The sequence below is a fragment of the Paramormyrops kingsleyae genome, chromosome 9, assembly GCF_048594095.1.
Source record: "Paramormyrops kingsleyae isolate MSU_618 chromosome 9, PKINGS_0.4, whole genome shotgun sequence".
NCBI lineage: Eukaryota > Metazoa > Chordata > Actinopteri > Osteoglossiformes > Mormyridae > Paramormyrops > Paramormyrops kingsleyae.
The window spans coordinates 25,167,732-25,184,780 of NC_132805.1; the positions used below are offsets into that span (position 1 = coordinate 25,167,732).

General features: G+C 45.0%; 2 protein-coding genes across 3 annotated transcripts; both read left to right on the forward strand.

The window, feature by feature from the left end:
* The first annotated feature begins 1,109 nt into the window (after positions 1-1,109).
* il11a (interleukin 11a) lies at positions 1,110-8,266 on the forward strand. 2 transcript variants are annotated; one of them, XM_023815440.2, is made up of 5 exons: positions 1,110-1,536; positions 2,021-2,175; positions 5,945-6,034; positions 6,117-6,278; positions 6,834-8,266. In XM_023815440.2, exons 1-5 carry the CDS (start codon positions 1,530-1,532, stop codon positions 6,999-7,001), a joined length of 582 nt encoding a protein of 193 aa, XP_023671208.1. In that variant the 5' UTR covers positions 1,110-1,529; the 3' UTR covers positions 7,002-8,266. The 2 variants fall into 2 exon arrangements, with proteins under 2 accessions (XP_023671208.1, XP_023671209.1); XM_023815441.2 differs by lacking the exons at positions 1,110-1,536; positions 2,021-2,175 and adding an exon at positions 2,972-3,153.
* Positions 8,267-8,515: 249 nt separating this feature from the next.
* Positions 8,516-16,958, forward strand: znf628 (zinc finger protein 628). The gene is made up of 7 exons (XM_023815457.2): positions 8,516-8,824; positions 9,326-9,878; positions 10,042-10,114; positions 10,278-11,339; positions 11,932-12,301; positions 12,417-12,571; positions 14,265-16,958. Exons 2-7 carry the CDS (start codon positions 9,487-9,489, stop codon positions 16,512-16,514), a joined length of 4,302 nt encoding a protein of 1,433 aa, XP_023671225.2. The 5' UTR covers positions 8,516-8,824; positions 9,326-9,486; the 3' UTR covers positions 16,515-16,958.
* Positions 16,959-17,049: the final 91 nt, after the last annotated feature.

A 17,049-nucleotide genomic window follows, 5' to 3' on the forward strand; every position in this document is an offset into this window, starting at 1 on the left:
GAAGTCTTTGATGTGGGAAATGAAAAGAAGGAGTGTGTTAATATCTCCCACCATCCCACCCTCACACTCATCTATTCCTCCAAGCCTCATCTACTGCACCACTTCTTTGTGGCCCGGCAAACTATAGCGCAGCAATTTACCAGTTCCCCCCTGCCCCCCCCCCTCCAACCCCCACCCCGGCCACCCCACCACACACATTTCCCCTTTGGGGCCCAGTCAGGTTGGTCAGGATACACTCGCTTCATTAACCCTTACTGCTGACTGGAAAGTCAGCCTTGCCTCTTTGACCTTTCGCATTGGCGGGCTTCCTTGGGCTGCACCTGACTTACAGTTTCCAGAGCTGGCCGACTCTGGGTGCATGTTGCGTTAACTCGGACTTTTTCTCTGTGTAAGTGTGTCGCGACTCACGTCCTGCGGTGTCTAGCACTTGTTTTTCTAGTCCAGCTCACAGCCTCACTTCAACCCCTAACCCCATGTCCCTGATGTGTCACTGAAAGATTAAGATGGTTTGGGAAATTGTTCGAGCAGAAGACTAACATTCCCATTTGGTCCTGGTATGAACTTCTATTAAGAGCATATTTTACCTATGTTTTCACACCGCATTTTCATGGGATACATAACAGAGGCATTAATTAAGAAGAGCATGATTTGTGAAGTCTTTTCATAAGGATATCGTGGGGGAAAGACAGAAGGATGTAGGCAAAGAAAGAGAAAGGATAGAGAACTGGAGATAGCCTGATGTAAAATTAAACAATGGTCTTACAGATAGACAGAGAGGGGAAGAGATTTAGAGATGAAAAGATATACCGATAGGTGATCTGATAGACAGAAAATGTGAGGGGGTGCAGAGGAAGTGCACAGAGATATCGACAGACAGACTCTGAGATATAAAGAGGGAAAGTGATACACAGCAGAAAAAAAACAGCGGAACATTTTGTAAAATTTCGCAAAAGACACACCGCGCAGCGAAACGAGGGAGGAGGAAAGAGAGAGGGAGAGACAGAGAGGGAGAGAGAGAGTGTGTGTGTGTCTATGTGTGTCTGTGTGTGTGTTTTATGAATGAAATGGTGACTCAGGCGATGTGTCATACAGCCGACGTCTTTATAAAGGAAGTTTTAACAAGCCTAAACATTTCACTGCGCGAAAAATAAGACACACTCACATCCTTCTCTTTCTAAGCAGTCATCTCTCTGTAGTTTTCTCCTGCTGTCCGTCTGTCTGTCTGTTTCTTTCACCTACTTCTCAAAGATAAAAGGAACTTTGCTATAACTTTATAAAGGCAAAAACTTTATCATTTGCTTTCATTTTTTTTTAATTTGTCTCACCCACACAAATATTCTTTCATTCATTCATTCATTCGTCTTTTGCCCTGCGGAGAGTAAAAGAGCCAGAAGAAATTTGGGAGCACGTGACACGTCCTGGAGTTGCAGTCATTCAATATTTATTTTTCCGCAACCTTCATTTGCTTATTTATATTTATTTATTTATTATTTGCTTGCTTATTTATTTTTATCTCGGACCGAGGAAATATGAAATGTAAGTGTTTTGAATGCAGTTTTTCAAACCCGTTTAATTGTATTGCTACAACGTAACTTCAACATCTAATGTCTGCTAGGTTGACTATTCTGAAGTCTGTGGGTTTGTCTATTCGTTTGTTTCATTAAGTTTGGTTTTTGTTTTTATTTTGATTCAAATGGTGCAAAAAAAAAAAAAACAGTAGCTCAAGTAGGTACAGTTACCTGTGATTGCTTAGCGCTTTTAACAAGGTACCTGGGAGTACCTCCTAACAAAGCTGACAGATCGATAGTTTGCTTAATGGCAATGATTCAAAATGTGTTATCAAAATTCATATCTAAAACGTACTTCTGTATGAGGAATTTTGTTTTGTATGCGCAGCATACTGATACTCCCAATTGAGGGGTATCCCCATGGTTACCAGGGGGCCTGTAGAAGTGTCACTAATACCAACGGTTCCCAGATTTTACGCACATTAGATTTTTTTTCTGTTCTTCCTTTCCAGTGTGGACTGCCTTCGCCCTCAAACTGGCCATCTTACTGTTGCTGACCCCCCTGTCATTGTCATTTCCGACTCCTGTCCACCATCGTCGAACTGTTGACCCTGAGATATTGACCAATCAGACGAGGCATCTGCTTAAATTAACACAGGATCTCTTGGTGAGTTTACTCACGTTCTGTTCCTTATTGAAATGTTGCACCCCTGTAGTGGGTTGTTTTTGCTGTTGTTTCAACAGCAAAAATGTATATATATTTTGACATTCGATTGAAAAGTAATATGTAAATCTTGATAACAAAACTTTCAATTCAGCGATAAACTTAAAAATAATATATTTGGCATTTTAAAACTCAAGTGAAACTGAGTGGAATTGTTTTCAGAAGTTTTGCACGCCAAAAATACAGGATACATTTCAGTCCTTCGAGTGATTTGGTTTGGTGCATATCTAACCCAAACACAGTAAATTTCTCAAGGGCTCCAAGGTGTTTCGGCAACAGGTGATCATCTGACTAGACTCTGACTAAACACAGACGAAAAAAAGATTAGTGTTACTATTTGGACAGCATTGGCAGGGAGTCTCAAACTGATTTTGCTTAACTTCCACTACCTTTCCTCTTTTGCCAAAGTCGGGTTGAAACAGGTATGCAAGAAGGTTGTAAATGCAAATATTGTGGGTGTTGTTGGTGATTTGCTCGTTTTCAAGCCGCACGTATAATTCTATGTACTTGTGCTTGCATGCGTATGCTTTTGCATGCATTGGATTTATGCACGGTCCTCTCGTTTGTGCGTTCTTTTTCCAGTACTATTGTGTGTGTGCGTGCGTGCGTGTGTGTGTGTGTTTATGTGCACTTGCTACTATGTACCAAGCTGTCCGAAAGCTTCCGAAGGTAACACGTCTGCGAGTACCTGCTAATGTGGATTCCAGATGCCCGGGCACGATCGAATAATAAACGAGTGACATCAAGGGAATTTACTGGGAATGCCACTTTGAAAATATTTTCGCAACAGTTTTCAAGGACATGAACCATTTACTTTGGTTTCTCCTTGTGTGGAGTTCCATTTAGTACGGGTCAAGGCTGGGAAAGAAAAATAGAATGGAAGTCAGCGGAAAGTCCCTGCAAAAAAGCAATAAAGTGCCCGTGAGTGTACATGCACATGTAACTGTATGTCTGTGTATAGATGTGTGAATGTGTTACTGTGTACATTGGGTGTTGTGAATAGGTGGGTTTGTGTTGGTGTGCTGTTTAATGTTTAGTTTTTGGTCGCCACAGCAAAGTACCTTGATAGAGATCAGAGATTTATCAAATTCCAGAATTTGCATTCAGGAAGAAGAGATCGTGGTTGTGACATGGAGCTGGGTGGCGGGGTGGGGGGGGGTTGGGGTGTTATGAACGAGGTAATGATCCGAGATGCAGCGAAGACTCGGATAAGAGGAACAAAAAAAGAGTCCTGACTGAACCAGAATGAAAGTGGTGTAGCTGGAGTAAGCTGTAATGGGCAAGAGGAGAACAATAACAGACACAGCGGAAAAATACGAAAGAAGAATTTCAAAGTAATCAATGCATCAACAACAGGATTTCAGTGAATAACACAGTAGTAACAAGCCAGTGGGAATTAAGACAGGAGTGGAAAAAAATCAGACGAGAGGCCAAAACGAGCAAAACGCAAAAACAACCACGGCGCAACTAGATGGAACAGCATTCAATGGGACATACACTTGATACGAGTGAGGAAACAGGAATTTAGGCAAACCGTGGGGAAATTTAAATTCACACGTCTTCTAATTATGTTGTGCTGTTGCACTGAAAAGAACTTCCTGAAGACAATCACCGCTGTTATGCATCCTGGTTTCGTGCTTTTGAAAGAAAAATAAAATAAATACATTTTCAAAACAATATTCTACTGCATAGTCCCGACATCTGTAAAATATAACGGACACCAATCAAAACAGTGACCATGCTGCATAAATGCAAAAGAACAACTAACACGTTTGTGCTTGAACTACTTTATTTGGTTTATTTGTGTGCATTTACTGTAGTCACTACAGGGAAAGAACTGTGTATATTCTCTTTGAATACAGACGAAATGTAAATTATATATTAGAAGATGCATTTAACTATCATATTTACATTATCACAGCTACCAAGAAACAAGTTTTGAGACTGTTTAATCAGCAAAATCAGCAGAGTGCTCTTTGTCTCCGTCCAGTGGTCATCATAAGAAATGTATATATCCCTCCAGCGCTCTCCATAATGATTTGTGTTTTTTTTTTTTAATTCCTGATCCTGGAGTTTCCCTCAGGTCTTGTGTTGTCTATTCCATATTCTCGGCTCTTAGTCACTGGATATGTTTTTGTACCACTTTCAAAAACATCCTGTGGTTTCATGTCACCAACTTATATTGTTAACATTTTTAAGTTTAATCCAGCAAACAGGTCCTGTTATGGATGGGCATAATGAAGGATGATCCACCTTGTGGCTCAAACAAAATAAGGGATTTTAACAAAACAAAATACGAAAGGAACCACTAGGGGTAAAAAAAAAGCAGGTAAAAGACAAAAATTAAGGCAGGAAGCAACACAGGAACAAGAATGGAGCTACATAGGATCAACTATAGCAGAACAGTAGCAAACATGGGACAACAACAGCTACAAACACACAATCAGGCAACAAATACTCACAGCCAAACTGGGACCAAACACAAAGCAGCAAGGCAACGCAACTGACTCAATGACCTCTGGCCAGCCTTAAGCCCACAATGGAAAGGGAAGCCTGGATGACACCACCTGCTCAGCCCATTAATCTATGCCGCAGCACAGGGAATAGAAGAAACAAAAAGAGCTAATACCAGATGGGATGACCAGTGACACCTGCTGGCCAAAAGGGGAACTGACATAATAAAAGGGGGCGGGGCAGGGGCTGATCCTGACATTACCCCCCCAAGGAACATGCAAACCCCAGGCTTGCAAGGGTATTGCCAGTACCACAAATACACAGGAAAAAACAGTGACCAGTGACAACACAAGACTTGACATAGGAACCCAGGAGACTGAGAGATTGGAATGACTGGAGCAGAGCATGACAAAAGGGACCAAAGACAAACAGGTGGAACATGAGGAGCTGGGTCAGGACCATCAGATTAGGGAACACTACCAGGAACTAGAACCAGTACCAGGACCACATTGGGGACAGACAGGAGACCCAACAGATACACGACCAAGGGACCAAAGAGGGAACTATGACTGATAGGGGAGGCACAGGACTGAGGGACTGAAAGGGACTTGGTGGGAAAGGAAGGGAACAAACAAAGGGGCACATCTAAGGAGGTGAAGTATCAGATGGACGACTACAGAACACTGGGGGTTTAACCATGAACGGGAAGAGAAACAGAAGGATGGGCAGAGGGAACCGTTGTGGGCATAACTGGAGGATGCATGGCTGGGCTGAGCAGCAGTTCCACAGGAGCTGGCAAGGATGGAACAAGGATGAATGGAAACCACAGGTAGTGTGTTCTGAGAACACCAAAGGCAGGGACTGAATATGCGGCAGCCTCCCCTGGACAGGGCTCTGGAGACACAGTGACCTACCCATAGCAGGGGTTTGGAGACATGACGGTCTCTACTGGGCAGGACTCTGGAGATGCAGCAGCCTTCCCAGGGCTGGGCTCTGGAGATGCGGTGGCTTCCCCTGGGTAGGACTCTGGACACGCATTGGCCTCATCTCAGCAGGACTAGGGAAACATGGTGGCCTCTCCTCAGCAAGACTCTGGAGACACACCGGCCTCCCTTGGGAAGGACTTTAGACACACATCGGCCTCACCTGGTTAGGGCTTTGGAGATGTGGTGGCCTCCCTCGGGTAGGACTCTGGAGAGGCGGTGGCGTATATATATATATTTATTCTTATTATTATTTTTATTTTTTTCTGTTTCAGGAAAATCATGTCATTGCCACTGATATTGAACACAGGTTCAAAACACTTCCAACAATAACCAGCAGAGCGACAGATCTGAATTCTCTGGAGGTACAAAACTCTCCCCTTTCATATAACATACACGCACCACTGGAGCAGAGCTGGATATAAATGCTCTTTCCCCCATACACAGGTGAAGTCAACATTGGCCCAGCTCCACGCAGACCTGCTGCTGTATGACCTCCATTTTGACTGGTTGAACAATGCGACAAAGAAGCACGAGAATGCTGCTTTGGCTAAACTAGGAGAGCTGATACATCTCCTCAAGGCGCTCATTGTGTCCCTCCAGCGGCAGGTGGGTAGTGCCTATTTTGTCCGTCCTGCTACGTACCTCTGCTGTGTTAATTCCCGCTGCTTTTACCTGTTACTTGTTACTTTCATGCAGTGCAACCGTACTAGTACTGTAGTGCTGCTTCCTTACACTACTGTTGTAGGTGCTTCCAATCCCATCCCTTCTCCACATGGGTGGGTTATGCAGATTCTCCTGTTCCTCAGCTTTTCTTTGTCTTACTCCTGCAGCCTAAAGATACACTCAGTTAATTGGTGTCTAAATTGCCCAGTGTTTGATGGGTACCACTTTACAATAAGGCTCTCTTTTGCCACTGGTGAATTGTAGTAACTCATTAATAAAAAGAAAACTGTGTTATAACTTGTATGAAATTGTCTATTAATAATTTACAAAATGTTACAACCTAATTAATAACCAGATTATAAGCCATTCTTAAACTCTTTGTATCGGTAGCCTTATTGTAAAGTGGCACTGTTTGATTCTATGTGCCCTGGATGCACTCCTGCAATTATTGCTTCTTAAATTAACGTCACATCACTTTCATCTTATTCCCTCCTCAAGATGTCAAAACCGGAGGTAATACGAACACCTGCCCGTTCTCTGCCTCTGCCGTCCATTCCTGTGTCACAGTGGGAAGTAGTGCAGTCATCCCTCGAGATTCTGCAGAAGTTCCGCCTCTACTGCGACTGGACACTGCGCGTCTTACTCAGCCTCAAGCTGAAAAATTAATGGCCGACAGGGCAGACAGCCAATGCATCCACGCCTGCAGGCCTTCATGTGCCAACGCTCTCTCCACAGTGACTGTGGGGACAGTTTGCTTTGCCCCCTTTTCCATGATTTGTTCATGACAATTTGTGTTATTTATCTATCTATTTATTTATTTATTTATATTAGTTATTTATTTGAGGATTTTATTTATTTGTTCTGTATCTTATCATTGATATTATTACTTATTTTGTAGCATTAAGGTGTGAATTAAGATGTAAGATTCCTTCAACACTTCCTCTGGCCAAGCTTTCTATCACTGTATTAAAATAAAGAGAGATAGTTACGGAAGCACTTCTTGGGTTCACAGAACCTCAAAATTCAATTGATTGTATGTCAAAATATATCATTGTTTAAACTTTTCTTTTTTAGTATTTAATCAGCAGTTGTGTTTATACTGCTGCTGCTAAATGTAGCAATAGACTAGGAAATGCAGCCTTTCTTTCTGTTTTCATGTGGGAGTTGGGTGAAGTTGCTGCTAGATGCTGATCCAAGATCAGCGTTCACTGGCTATGAATAACATTTGGTTAGTGCAGAATTATGCCAAATTAACTAGTAGCAACTTCAAACATAAACATGTAATTTATATACGAATATCTGTAGATATTACCTCCTAAAACTGGTTCAGAATCTTTTTGCACAGTTTGGTTATGGTTATATTTTGGTTACCTGATCCTGGATTAGTATTTGGGAGTAAACATGTACTCTGTGCAATAGAGTATGTTCTTTGATTAAATTAATAATGATATTTTTGTATTTGTGTTTAATAAAGCACTCAGAATTTGTAATACAGTGTAAAAGGCATATTGCATTATATTGCATTTTTTCCTATTGTACTGTCATTTTTCTAGCATATAATGTACTGTATTCTGCGAATTTCAATTTGTATCAATATATTTGTATCTCGGTATCAGTATTTTTTTCTCAGTTTTTAAAACTTTGGTACAGTATTTTTTATTTATTATGTTTAGGTCAGGGTTTATTATTTATTGATTCGAGTGGAAGGACGACTTTTGCAATTTTTTCTTATGTATGAGCTATTCTCATCACGATCATCATTGTTATTTAAAATATTGACGCTAAGTAGTACTGTGCTACAACTAAAATGAATGTTCGTATAAGTAAGGTATGGTTTGCATACAGCGATGAACCGAAATGTGAAACGTTGTATTGGGGAAAAACACAAAAAATGTACAAACGTAAGAAACAAATAAAGAAAATGGCGAAAACATTGCTTTAATGTTCATCTACGATAAAAATAAAAAAAACTACGAGTCTACATCTTTACTTTATTTTACCAATTTTCCATTTATTATCGTAAATATTTCACTTGCACGGAAAGACTGATATATCATATACTGCTCCTGCGAAATTAAGGCTCAGTGACAGTCGTTTCGGCTTGCCAACGATTAAGCCAATGAAAACGCCAGAAGCAGGGCCGCGGTCAACCAATAGATTTCTGCGTTGTTGCGAGGTGACAGCGGGCGGGTGACTGCTAGTTAGTTTGTGCTCGATATTATTGTTAAGGTTGTATGGTCGAACACTGCGGACTCAGTTCTTTGTAGATATATACCACAACAGTATAAATAATCTTAAAACTAAAAGTGTCGGACTAACACTAGGTTATTAAGCCTGTCGATACAAAATATCATAGGTCGTTTTTTTTATTTCGCATGAAACGAGACAAATTGATTGAGGAAGGCCGGTTTTGTTGGGGTTCGGTTGACAGAGGATTGTTGTCTGTCATAAATCCTGTTCATATCTTTGGCATGGTTTGAACCGTGGAGGTGGGTTCATAAATGTGTATGAATATGTTTGTGTGTTTTGGGAAACCGATTTCGGGGACGAAGGATACAGACAGATACAGAAAAAGTGAGGGAGGAGGGAAGGGGAGGAGGTGGAATTTAAAGGGGAAGGTGCTAGTTTTATTGGCCGACAATAAAAGTGCATGGAAAACGTGCTACCACTAGCTGGATTATTTGGACCGTTTACTCGTACCTACAGTTATAGGACACAGTTAAATTAATGATAAAATAAGTATTTAAATTTCTATTAAAAATTATTTTCATATGAGGAATTGTAACCGTATGTAGCCAGTACTACTATAACAAGATATTAGTGCCTCTTTGCAGTGTCACATCTCAGATTGGATGCCCAGTGGGGTATTGGGGACCAGGTTTCATGGTTGTTGTATGCTTGATGTTACATTTGATATGAGTTTTTGTATTTTAAGCAGCACATCTGTGTTTTTCTATTGTGCTAATATGAATCCACTTTCATCCATAAAGGTGCAAACCAGGCAATAACCAGTCACGGAAAGTGACGCAAGACCCCGGCATAAGATGAAAAAGGGGTGGAAGCTTCAGAGCAACGGAAAGAACAGTCATCCTGCAAAACACAGACCCACGAAAGACATGCAGAAGGAAGGCTGATACCGTTTATCCTGTGTATGCCCACCCCTGGAAACAGGATGGCTAACACTGTTGCCACGTTAGTCGTGCAGACTGAGCTTCTGCCATCAGAGCCCCGCACCTCACTCTCGCCTTTCCCTCCCCTGCTGGCAGCAGCTGATGAGGGAGATGAGGACGTGGAGAGGGAGAATGTGCAGCAGCTGGAGAAGGGAGCTAGCCGAGTGGTACTCACAGGTGTGGAGATCGTCCAGTCTGCCTCTGCGCCGCAGAATCCTGAGCACCCCTTTCAGTGCCTGGATTGTGGGAAGAGCTTCAAATGGTCTTCCAGGTTGGCGCACCATCAACGCAGCCACAACAATGAGCGGCCTTACCGCTGCAACCTCTGTCCAAAGGCCTTCAAGGGCTCTTCTGCCCTGCTCTACCACCAGAGGTAGGGTGCCCTCAGGCTTCTGTGCTTACCTGACACAGCAGGGAACTTGCCATGTCTTGTTCTGTTTATTAACACAATTACCCATCATCTCCATGGCGTTCTTGCCCATGGCTATTGGACCAAGCTGTTAAGTATTATTGAAGACATGTCCTTTTTGATTTAGATCACACTCGGGTGAGAAGCCTTACAAGTGTGAAGACTGTGGTAAAGCTTTCAAACGCTCATCACTTTTACAGGTGAATTGTTTTTACTTGTGGCTGGGGAGGTCATTTCGATATGTCGTACTCAGCATTTTTTGAATTAAAGAATAGATCTTCTTTAGAAGGGGAACGAAATTCCTATTAGGTTTTTTTTTAATTTTTGCCCTGGCTTATAGTGTTTTCGCCTCTCTGTCTGCAGGTCCACCGCAATGTGCATACTGGTCTGCGGACCTTCCAGTGCCCCTACTGCCCACTCACCTTTAAGTGGAGCTCGCACTACCAGTACCACCTGCGGCAGCACACAGGTGAATGCCCGTACCCCTGCGACACGTGTCCCAAGGCCTTCAAGAACTCAAGCAGCTTGCGTAGGCACAAGAATGTGCACCTGGGCCTCAAGCCGTATGTGTGCGCTGTCTGCACCAAGGCCTTCACGCAGTCCACCAACCTGAGGCAGCACATGCGCATCCACACGGGCGAGAGGCCCTACATCTGCAGTGAGTGTGGCCGCTCCTTCACCCACTCGTCCAACCTGGCGCTGCACCGGATCTCCCATGTGGAGGGTAAGGGGAGGTCCGGTGGGGGCAAGGCAGCCCCGCCTACAGAGAGTGCAACCTCCGTGGAGGTGGGTGTGGAGGTTGGGATCACCGACGTCGTCGGACTGGTGGCACAGGAGGCCGCCGTGGGAGTGGGGGTTGGGGAGGTGTTCCTTTCGCATCATGCCCCGAGCCAGAACCCGGCGCTCATGCCCCAGCTGACCCTCACCCCAGGTGAGAACGTCACCGCTGAAGTTGATGTGACCACTGGGGGCGCTGGCGTGTTGCTCTACAGCTGTGGAGGCTGCAGCCAGACCTTCAGCACGCACACGGAACTGGAGGAGCACCAGGCTCTACACCTGGGAGCCCTGGGGCAGACGGACGAGGGAGGGGGCGGGGCCGGTGATGAATCTGGTACCGAGGGAGGGGTGGCGCTGGTGGGGGCGGGGCCTCTGCTGGCGGACTTCGAGGAAGTAGTGGAGACCACAACGAGCTCAGAGAATAACCACAGTGCGGCCGACATGCTTGGTTTGCCGGGAGCTGCAGACGGCGGAGTCCAAAGTCAGGCCCAGTTTGACCTCTTGCAGAGCTTCACGGAAGTGCCCCAGTTGCCCCCCGCCACTGCTATATCCACCATAGCGGCTGCTGGGGTAGGGGGCTCTACAGAGTGCACCTACTGTGGGAAGAACTTCAAGACCGTGGGTGGCTTAAATAGACACTTGAGCCAGGTATGTGTCTGAGACAAGTAATGTTTCACTGTTTACTTTGACTTTGTGGCCAGTTGAGTTTAATCCTGCCTAATAATGATGGTCAGTTTTGATAATACAGTGTGCATCATGCCTGAGATCTTGCTTATGGATTCTAAATACTTCTTACTGCTTGGAAACAGAACATATATGTCCTTTTTTTCTTAAAACAGTTTTTCAAAACTAAATTTAATTATGGTCAGTTATTTCAGTTAATTATCTTTACTAGCTCTGAATAAATAGGTGAAGGATTATTTGAGTTAAATTAAATGGCTGCTCGAGGCATACAACTAGACCAACTTGATTCCTGCTGATATATCTGTAACATTCTTTATGGGAACTGTATCATCAAATAACTAGTCATTTATCTATAAGTGCAGCATTTGCAGTAATATCCAATTAACAGTCCAATTAGTCCTCATAAAAATAATCTCTTATTAAAAGTAGTAACTGTGAAAGTAAGTTGATATTATGTTTGCTTGTTTTTGTATGATGGAGAGTTGGTTGGTGTGATCTGTCCCCTCTCTGGTCTTTTGGCTGGTTTAAAGCCCCTTTCTCCTTCCGTCCCATACAGGCCCACTCGTCTACGCCATCGCACCCACAGTCGCAGTCTCGCTCACAGTTCAGCTGCTCCGCTTGCGACCGTTCTTTCTCACTGCTGTCATCACTGCTGACACACCAGCACTCCCACACACCCGAGCAGAGGCTGCTGGCCGAGGCCGAGGCCGAGATCGTATGCCCACCGTCGCTCTCGCTCTCCCTGCCCCTGCCCACCTCGCCGGGGGCCAAGGGCCGAGAGCGGGAGGAGGCAGAGCGTGAGATCCACGTGAGCCTCATTGCCGTGACGGAGGAGGGGACGAGGGAGACGGCCAAGCCAGGCCGTGGAGGAAACAAGGGCCAGAAGAAAGGAGGAAGTAACAAGAACCTCAGCGGCAACAGCAGTGGTAGGTTTCTGTCCATCATCTCAGCTTCAGATAGTTTTCATTTGCTGCTGTCCCAGTTCAGCGACACTGACCTGGTCCGGCACGTTCTGCTTCTTTGTCAACCTGCCTTCGACAGAGCGGCCATACCGCTGCTCCGAGTGTGGGAAGGCTTTCAAAGGTTCGTCTGGCCTGCGCTACCACATGCGGGATCATACCGGAGAGAGGCCATACCGTTGCACAGAGTGCGGCAAGAGCTTCAAGAGGTCTTCATTACTGTCCATCCATCAGAGGGTAAGGGGTCGGCTACTGGGGTCCTCTCCCAGAAACAGTTACAGTGGGTCTGCCTGGGTTTATCATGCCTAAGGAAGTAGTCATGTCTAAAAGAATAAAGCATTAGGATGAATATGGGTTTGGTTCAATTCCCAAAGTGTTGGTCAACAGAAGAATGACAGGTACTTATTGCAGAGGCTGAAACAGGAGTTCTGGCCCCAGAAAGCCCGGGGCAGTTCTGATGCCTCCTCGTCAGCCCATCCCATCATCTGGCCCAGTGTTTGCCAATCCGGTTCTCGGGGCAAAAATATGGACTGTCCTCCCAAACCAAAATGTGGATTGTTTGGCAGGGAGCTGGGAGGGACATGGAGCATCTTTGTAGGTCCCCGAGGACCAGGTTGGGAAACACTCGTTTTTGAATTTCCCTGGAGTGTCCAAACGGAGGCTGGTGACTACGGTACCATTAGCCTGCTTAGTCACAGCTGCTGGAAACAGTCTGGACCATTGTATATAGTCAAATCATGCCAGAAATTTCCCAGATAATTGATCTCAGAAGCAGTATATTGACACTGGAAGAGCATTTTTATGTTATAGCACATCAGCCAGATGAAGAGGCTAATCCATCGTGTGTAGCTCAAACTGTGGTTTGAGTTGGAGCTCCAAAAAACAACTTGGACAACTGGGGAAGTTTTGAGGGCCCAGAAGGAATTCCCCCACCCCCTCCTCCTCTTCCTCCTCCTCCTACAGGTGGCAGGCCTCCTTGTGGTATGACAGTCTGTCATTCGCAGGCAGGACTCTGCACCAGGACCATTTGCTCTAAAGCTGTCTGCCTTTCATAACTCATCTGACTCTCCGATCTGCCCAGCACCAAGGTGGTTTTTGTGAATAGTTCTGGAGTGAAGAGGGTACTCTTGACAAGATTTGATGTGAGATTATACATTTGAGGGTGATTCTGGTTTTAAACATCAGGAAATACCACGCACCCCCAAAGTGCAGAGGTTGTGGTTTCCTTGCTGCGTTTGACTTGCTGTTGTGATGATCTCAGTTTTATACAGTTGCTGTACTATTTCAGCACTAACGCATTTCCACTTATGTGGTTTTGGTGCAGCCTTAGTAATTAGACTGAAGTTTTCTGCACTTCAGCTGTAAAAACATTTGAAGTCGACCTTTTGGTATAGTAATGCTTAAAAACATCTGCATTCTCAATTTCCTTCTTTTAATTGAAAACACTCTCGGTTTTGCCAATCCTTATATATTTCAATAATGTTTTCCTATTCCATTTACTGCTCTTTTAATTTAGAATATTTTACTCATGGATATACTGGAAAGATTGTGGAGTTTTCTTTATGCTGTGGACAGCATGGTGCTTTGGTGGGTAGCTGTATCTCCTTATTGATACTTTTAGGGCTTGATATTTGTTGGAGTTGGGGTTGTGCATGTGTGCGTGTGCGTGTGTGTGTGTGTGTGTGTGTGTGGGGGAGGGGGGGGGGGGTGCATGTTCCACCATTTTGATTGGGTTTCCTTTGAATACTCTGATCTCCTATAGTCCAAAGACATGTAGGTAGTCAAGTTGTCATCTCTGTGTTGCCTGGAGAATGCACCAGGCCTTCCAAACAACCCCGCAGAGCATGAGTGGTTCAAAGATAGATGACAGCTTTAAAATGCTTAAGTGAGAAATAGATTCAGCTGGTATTCATGCTCTCTTATTCCTCAGGTCCATACTGGTGTGCGTGCCTTCCAGTGCCCCTACTGCCCGCTTACCTTCAAGTGGAGTTCGCACTACCAGTACCATCTGCGGCAGCATACAGGCGAGCGACCCTATGTGTGCCAGGAGTGCGGCAAGTCCTTCAAGAACACCAGCTGCTTGCGCAGACACAGCCAGCTGCACTCAGGTGTGCGGCCCCACATCTGCTCTGTCTGCAGCAAGTCCTTCTCTCAGACATCCAACCTGAAGCAGCATGAGCGCACACACTCGGGTGAACGGCCCTTCCAGTGCGGCCAATGCCACAAGAGCTTCACGCACTCCTCTAACCTGCAGCTGCATCTGCGCACACACTCTGCACGCAAGGACTTCAAGTGCCAGCTCTGTGGGAAGGAGTTTGTCATGCATTCTTATCTGCAACGACACCTGCGGACGCACACAGGAGGCTCGGGCAGCACCAAGGACGGCTCCAGGGCATCCAAGGGGTCCTCGACTCTGAACCTCAGTGTGAACACGAACATGGGGGCCAACGCAATATCCTTTCCTGAAGCCCCAGCTAAGTCAACCTTGATTTTGTCCCCACCAAATTTAGACATCCCTCCTAATACATCGCAGAACTATTTTATGATTCAGACTCCAACAGGCCTACAACTAATACCTCTATCTGCCCCAACACCAGCTCCACCTCCACCACCTCCACCTCAGTCTCAAAACTACCTTCTGTTACAGTGCCAGTCCACTAATGGTAACCAGCCAAGCTTGATCCTTGTTCCAACTTCCAGTGCCGCTACTGTTGCTCCCCCTACTCCAAGCCCACAGCCCCTCTCTGTGGTGCAAACTGTACCTGCACTACAGCAAGTCCTGGGCACTAACCAAATGCAGATCCCTCCATTTCAGACAATACAGACTCAACCGAGGTTCATCCTGACTAACACAAATGCTCCTGTCACATCAGCTGTGGTCAGGAATGCAGCGCCAAACTCACAGAATTTGAGAAAAACCAGCTGGATGAGAAGCCCTCGACCGAAACGACCGCGGAGATCCAAAGCTGTCCTGCAGCAAAAAGCTGCCAAACCTTCGGGAGGAGCTCCATCTAACCTGCTGGAGACTCTTTCTAACAGTGCTGCTGGTGCAAGTTCAACCACCATAACTGCAAGCACTACCCTGTCCACTCCCACCCCTCCAATTACAGTTTCATCTGTGTCCTCCTCTCTTTCAGCCCCCTCGGTAGCCACGACAGACTCCAAAAACATTAGCATGTCCGATGCGGCTGTTCCATCTGTGTCCAGCACATGGGGTGGTAACCCTACAATTACAGCTCCAGATAGGAAATGCTCAGATGCAGTTGGTGGGGAGCAGTTTGTCCTCTGCTTTCAGAAGCAGGGAGAGGAAGCTGGGGAGAAGGAGAGGTTACAGGCTGAGGGTGGAGGAGAGGAGTCCTATGTGCTACAGTTTGGGGGAGATGGACTTGGGGATGGAAGGCAAGTGGGAAAGGAGGGATCTTTCGTCCTGGAGATACAGACGCAAGGAAAGGGGGAGACACAGGACAGAAAGGTCACAGAACAGGTGGTCTCATTGGATCTACTGCAAAATTGGGAAGGAGTTGATAAAGGAGAACAGGAGTCAGGCATGTCAAGAGAGGGTGATGGAGGAGGGGAATCATTTGTTCTTCACTTTCAAACAGAGGGAGAGAGAGGGGAAGAGGATCCTCCAAACACTTTCTCGGCAGCTCAGAGAGATGACCTGGGTCTTGACTGCCACCCTGCCCAAGCTTTGGTTCCATGTGGCCAGCAGGAGGTGGTATTTGAGCTTGGGAATGATGCGAAGATGGTACCCCCAGGACCTGGGGAAAGGGTTCAGATGATTGCATTAATAGAAGGTGAAGGAAATACCTCAGACACAGGGGGCACTTATAATAGGACTGGCAGGGCAGTTAGTGAAGGTGAGGGGTCTATGGAGGGCATATTTCAGTTGGAGGGGGGAGAGGAAATCGTTATCATTGAAGTCAGCACCAGCAGCTTAAGAGAAGCAGCCATGGAAGGAGAGAGTGGTATCCTGGAAAAGACAGAGGCATGTGAAGATGACGGAGATAGAGGTACAGGGATGGCTATGGAGGAAGACATAGGCTCCGATGTGAAGTTACAGGCAGGGATTGATGAGAGCAGTGGAATGAAAGAGAGCATGCAGCATGTCGTCCAGAGTGACACTCAAGCTTTCAGTTCTACTGCTGGTCCTGTTACTTCTACTTCTAACACCTCCTAAAGGAAGTTCTCACACAATGCAAAGTAGCGAGTGTGTTTGTGTGTCTGTGTATGAGGGTGTGTGCTTGTGTATTTCCCTAAGGCATTTGGACGCTTATGAAGAATTTAATGATGTTAACTCGGAGCAAAACCATGGACTAATATTGCTTCAGATAGAAAGCAAAAAAATAAATTATTAATGAAATAGGATCAAATAATTGCTCCACAGAAGAAAAAAGCATGAACAATGTTCGTGCAAAAAAGCTGTAAATCATGTGGTTAATAAAAGGTGAAGATGGATAAGACTCAAATGACTGCAGACTGGAGCAAATAAAAATACAAATTTGAGTGTGTATTAAGAGAACAGTACGTTTTGTGAATATGATACTGTCTATATTTTGCTTGGATTAAGTATCATTGATACTGATATAGATATGGTCATGAAAATAAACGAAGTTATACATAACGATTCAGTGTTTAACTTATTTTTTGTACCTAATTATGCTGCAGCAATGCTCTAACGCTTGAATATTTTAACGGTTAAGTCACTAACGTCA

Bases quoted from the DNA above. Each gene is read 5' to 3' on its own strand.
- il11a (XM_023815440.2), top strand. The intron at 2,176-5,944 runs GTGAGTTTACTC...TTTCTGTTTCAG, and splicing joins AATTAACACAGGATCTCTTG to GAAAATCATGTCATTGCCAC. The intron at 6,035-6,116 runs GTACAAAACTCT...CCCCATACACAG, and splicing joins CAGATCTGAATTCTCTGGAG to GTGAAGTCAACATTGGCCCA.
- znf628 (XM_023815457.2), top strand. From the start codon at position 9,487: ATGCCCACCCCTGGAAACAGGATGGCTAACACTGTTGCCACGTTAGTC. The intron at 11,340-11,931 runs GTATGTGTCTGA...CGTCCCATACAG, and splicing joins TAAATAGACACTTGAGCCAG to GCCCACTCGTCTACGCCATC. The intron at 12,302-12,416 runs GTAGGTTTCTGT...TGCCTTCGACAG, and splicing joins CCTCAGCGGCAACAGCAGTG to AGCGGCCATACCGCTGCTCC.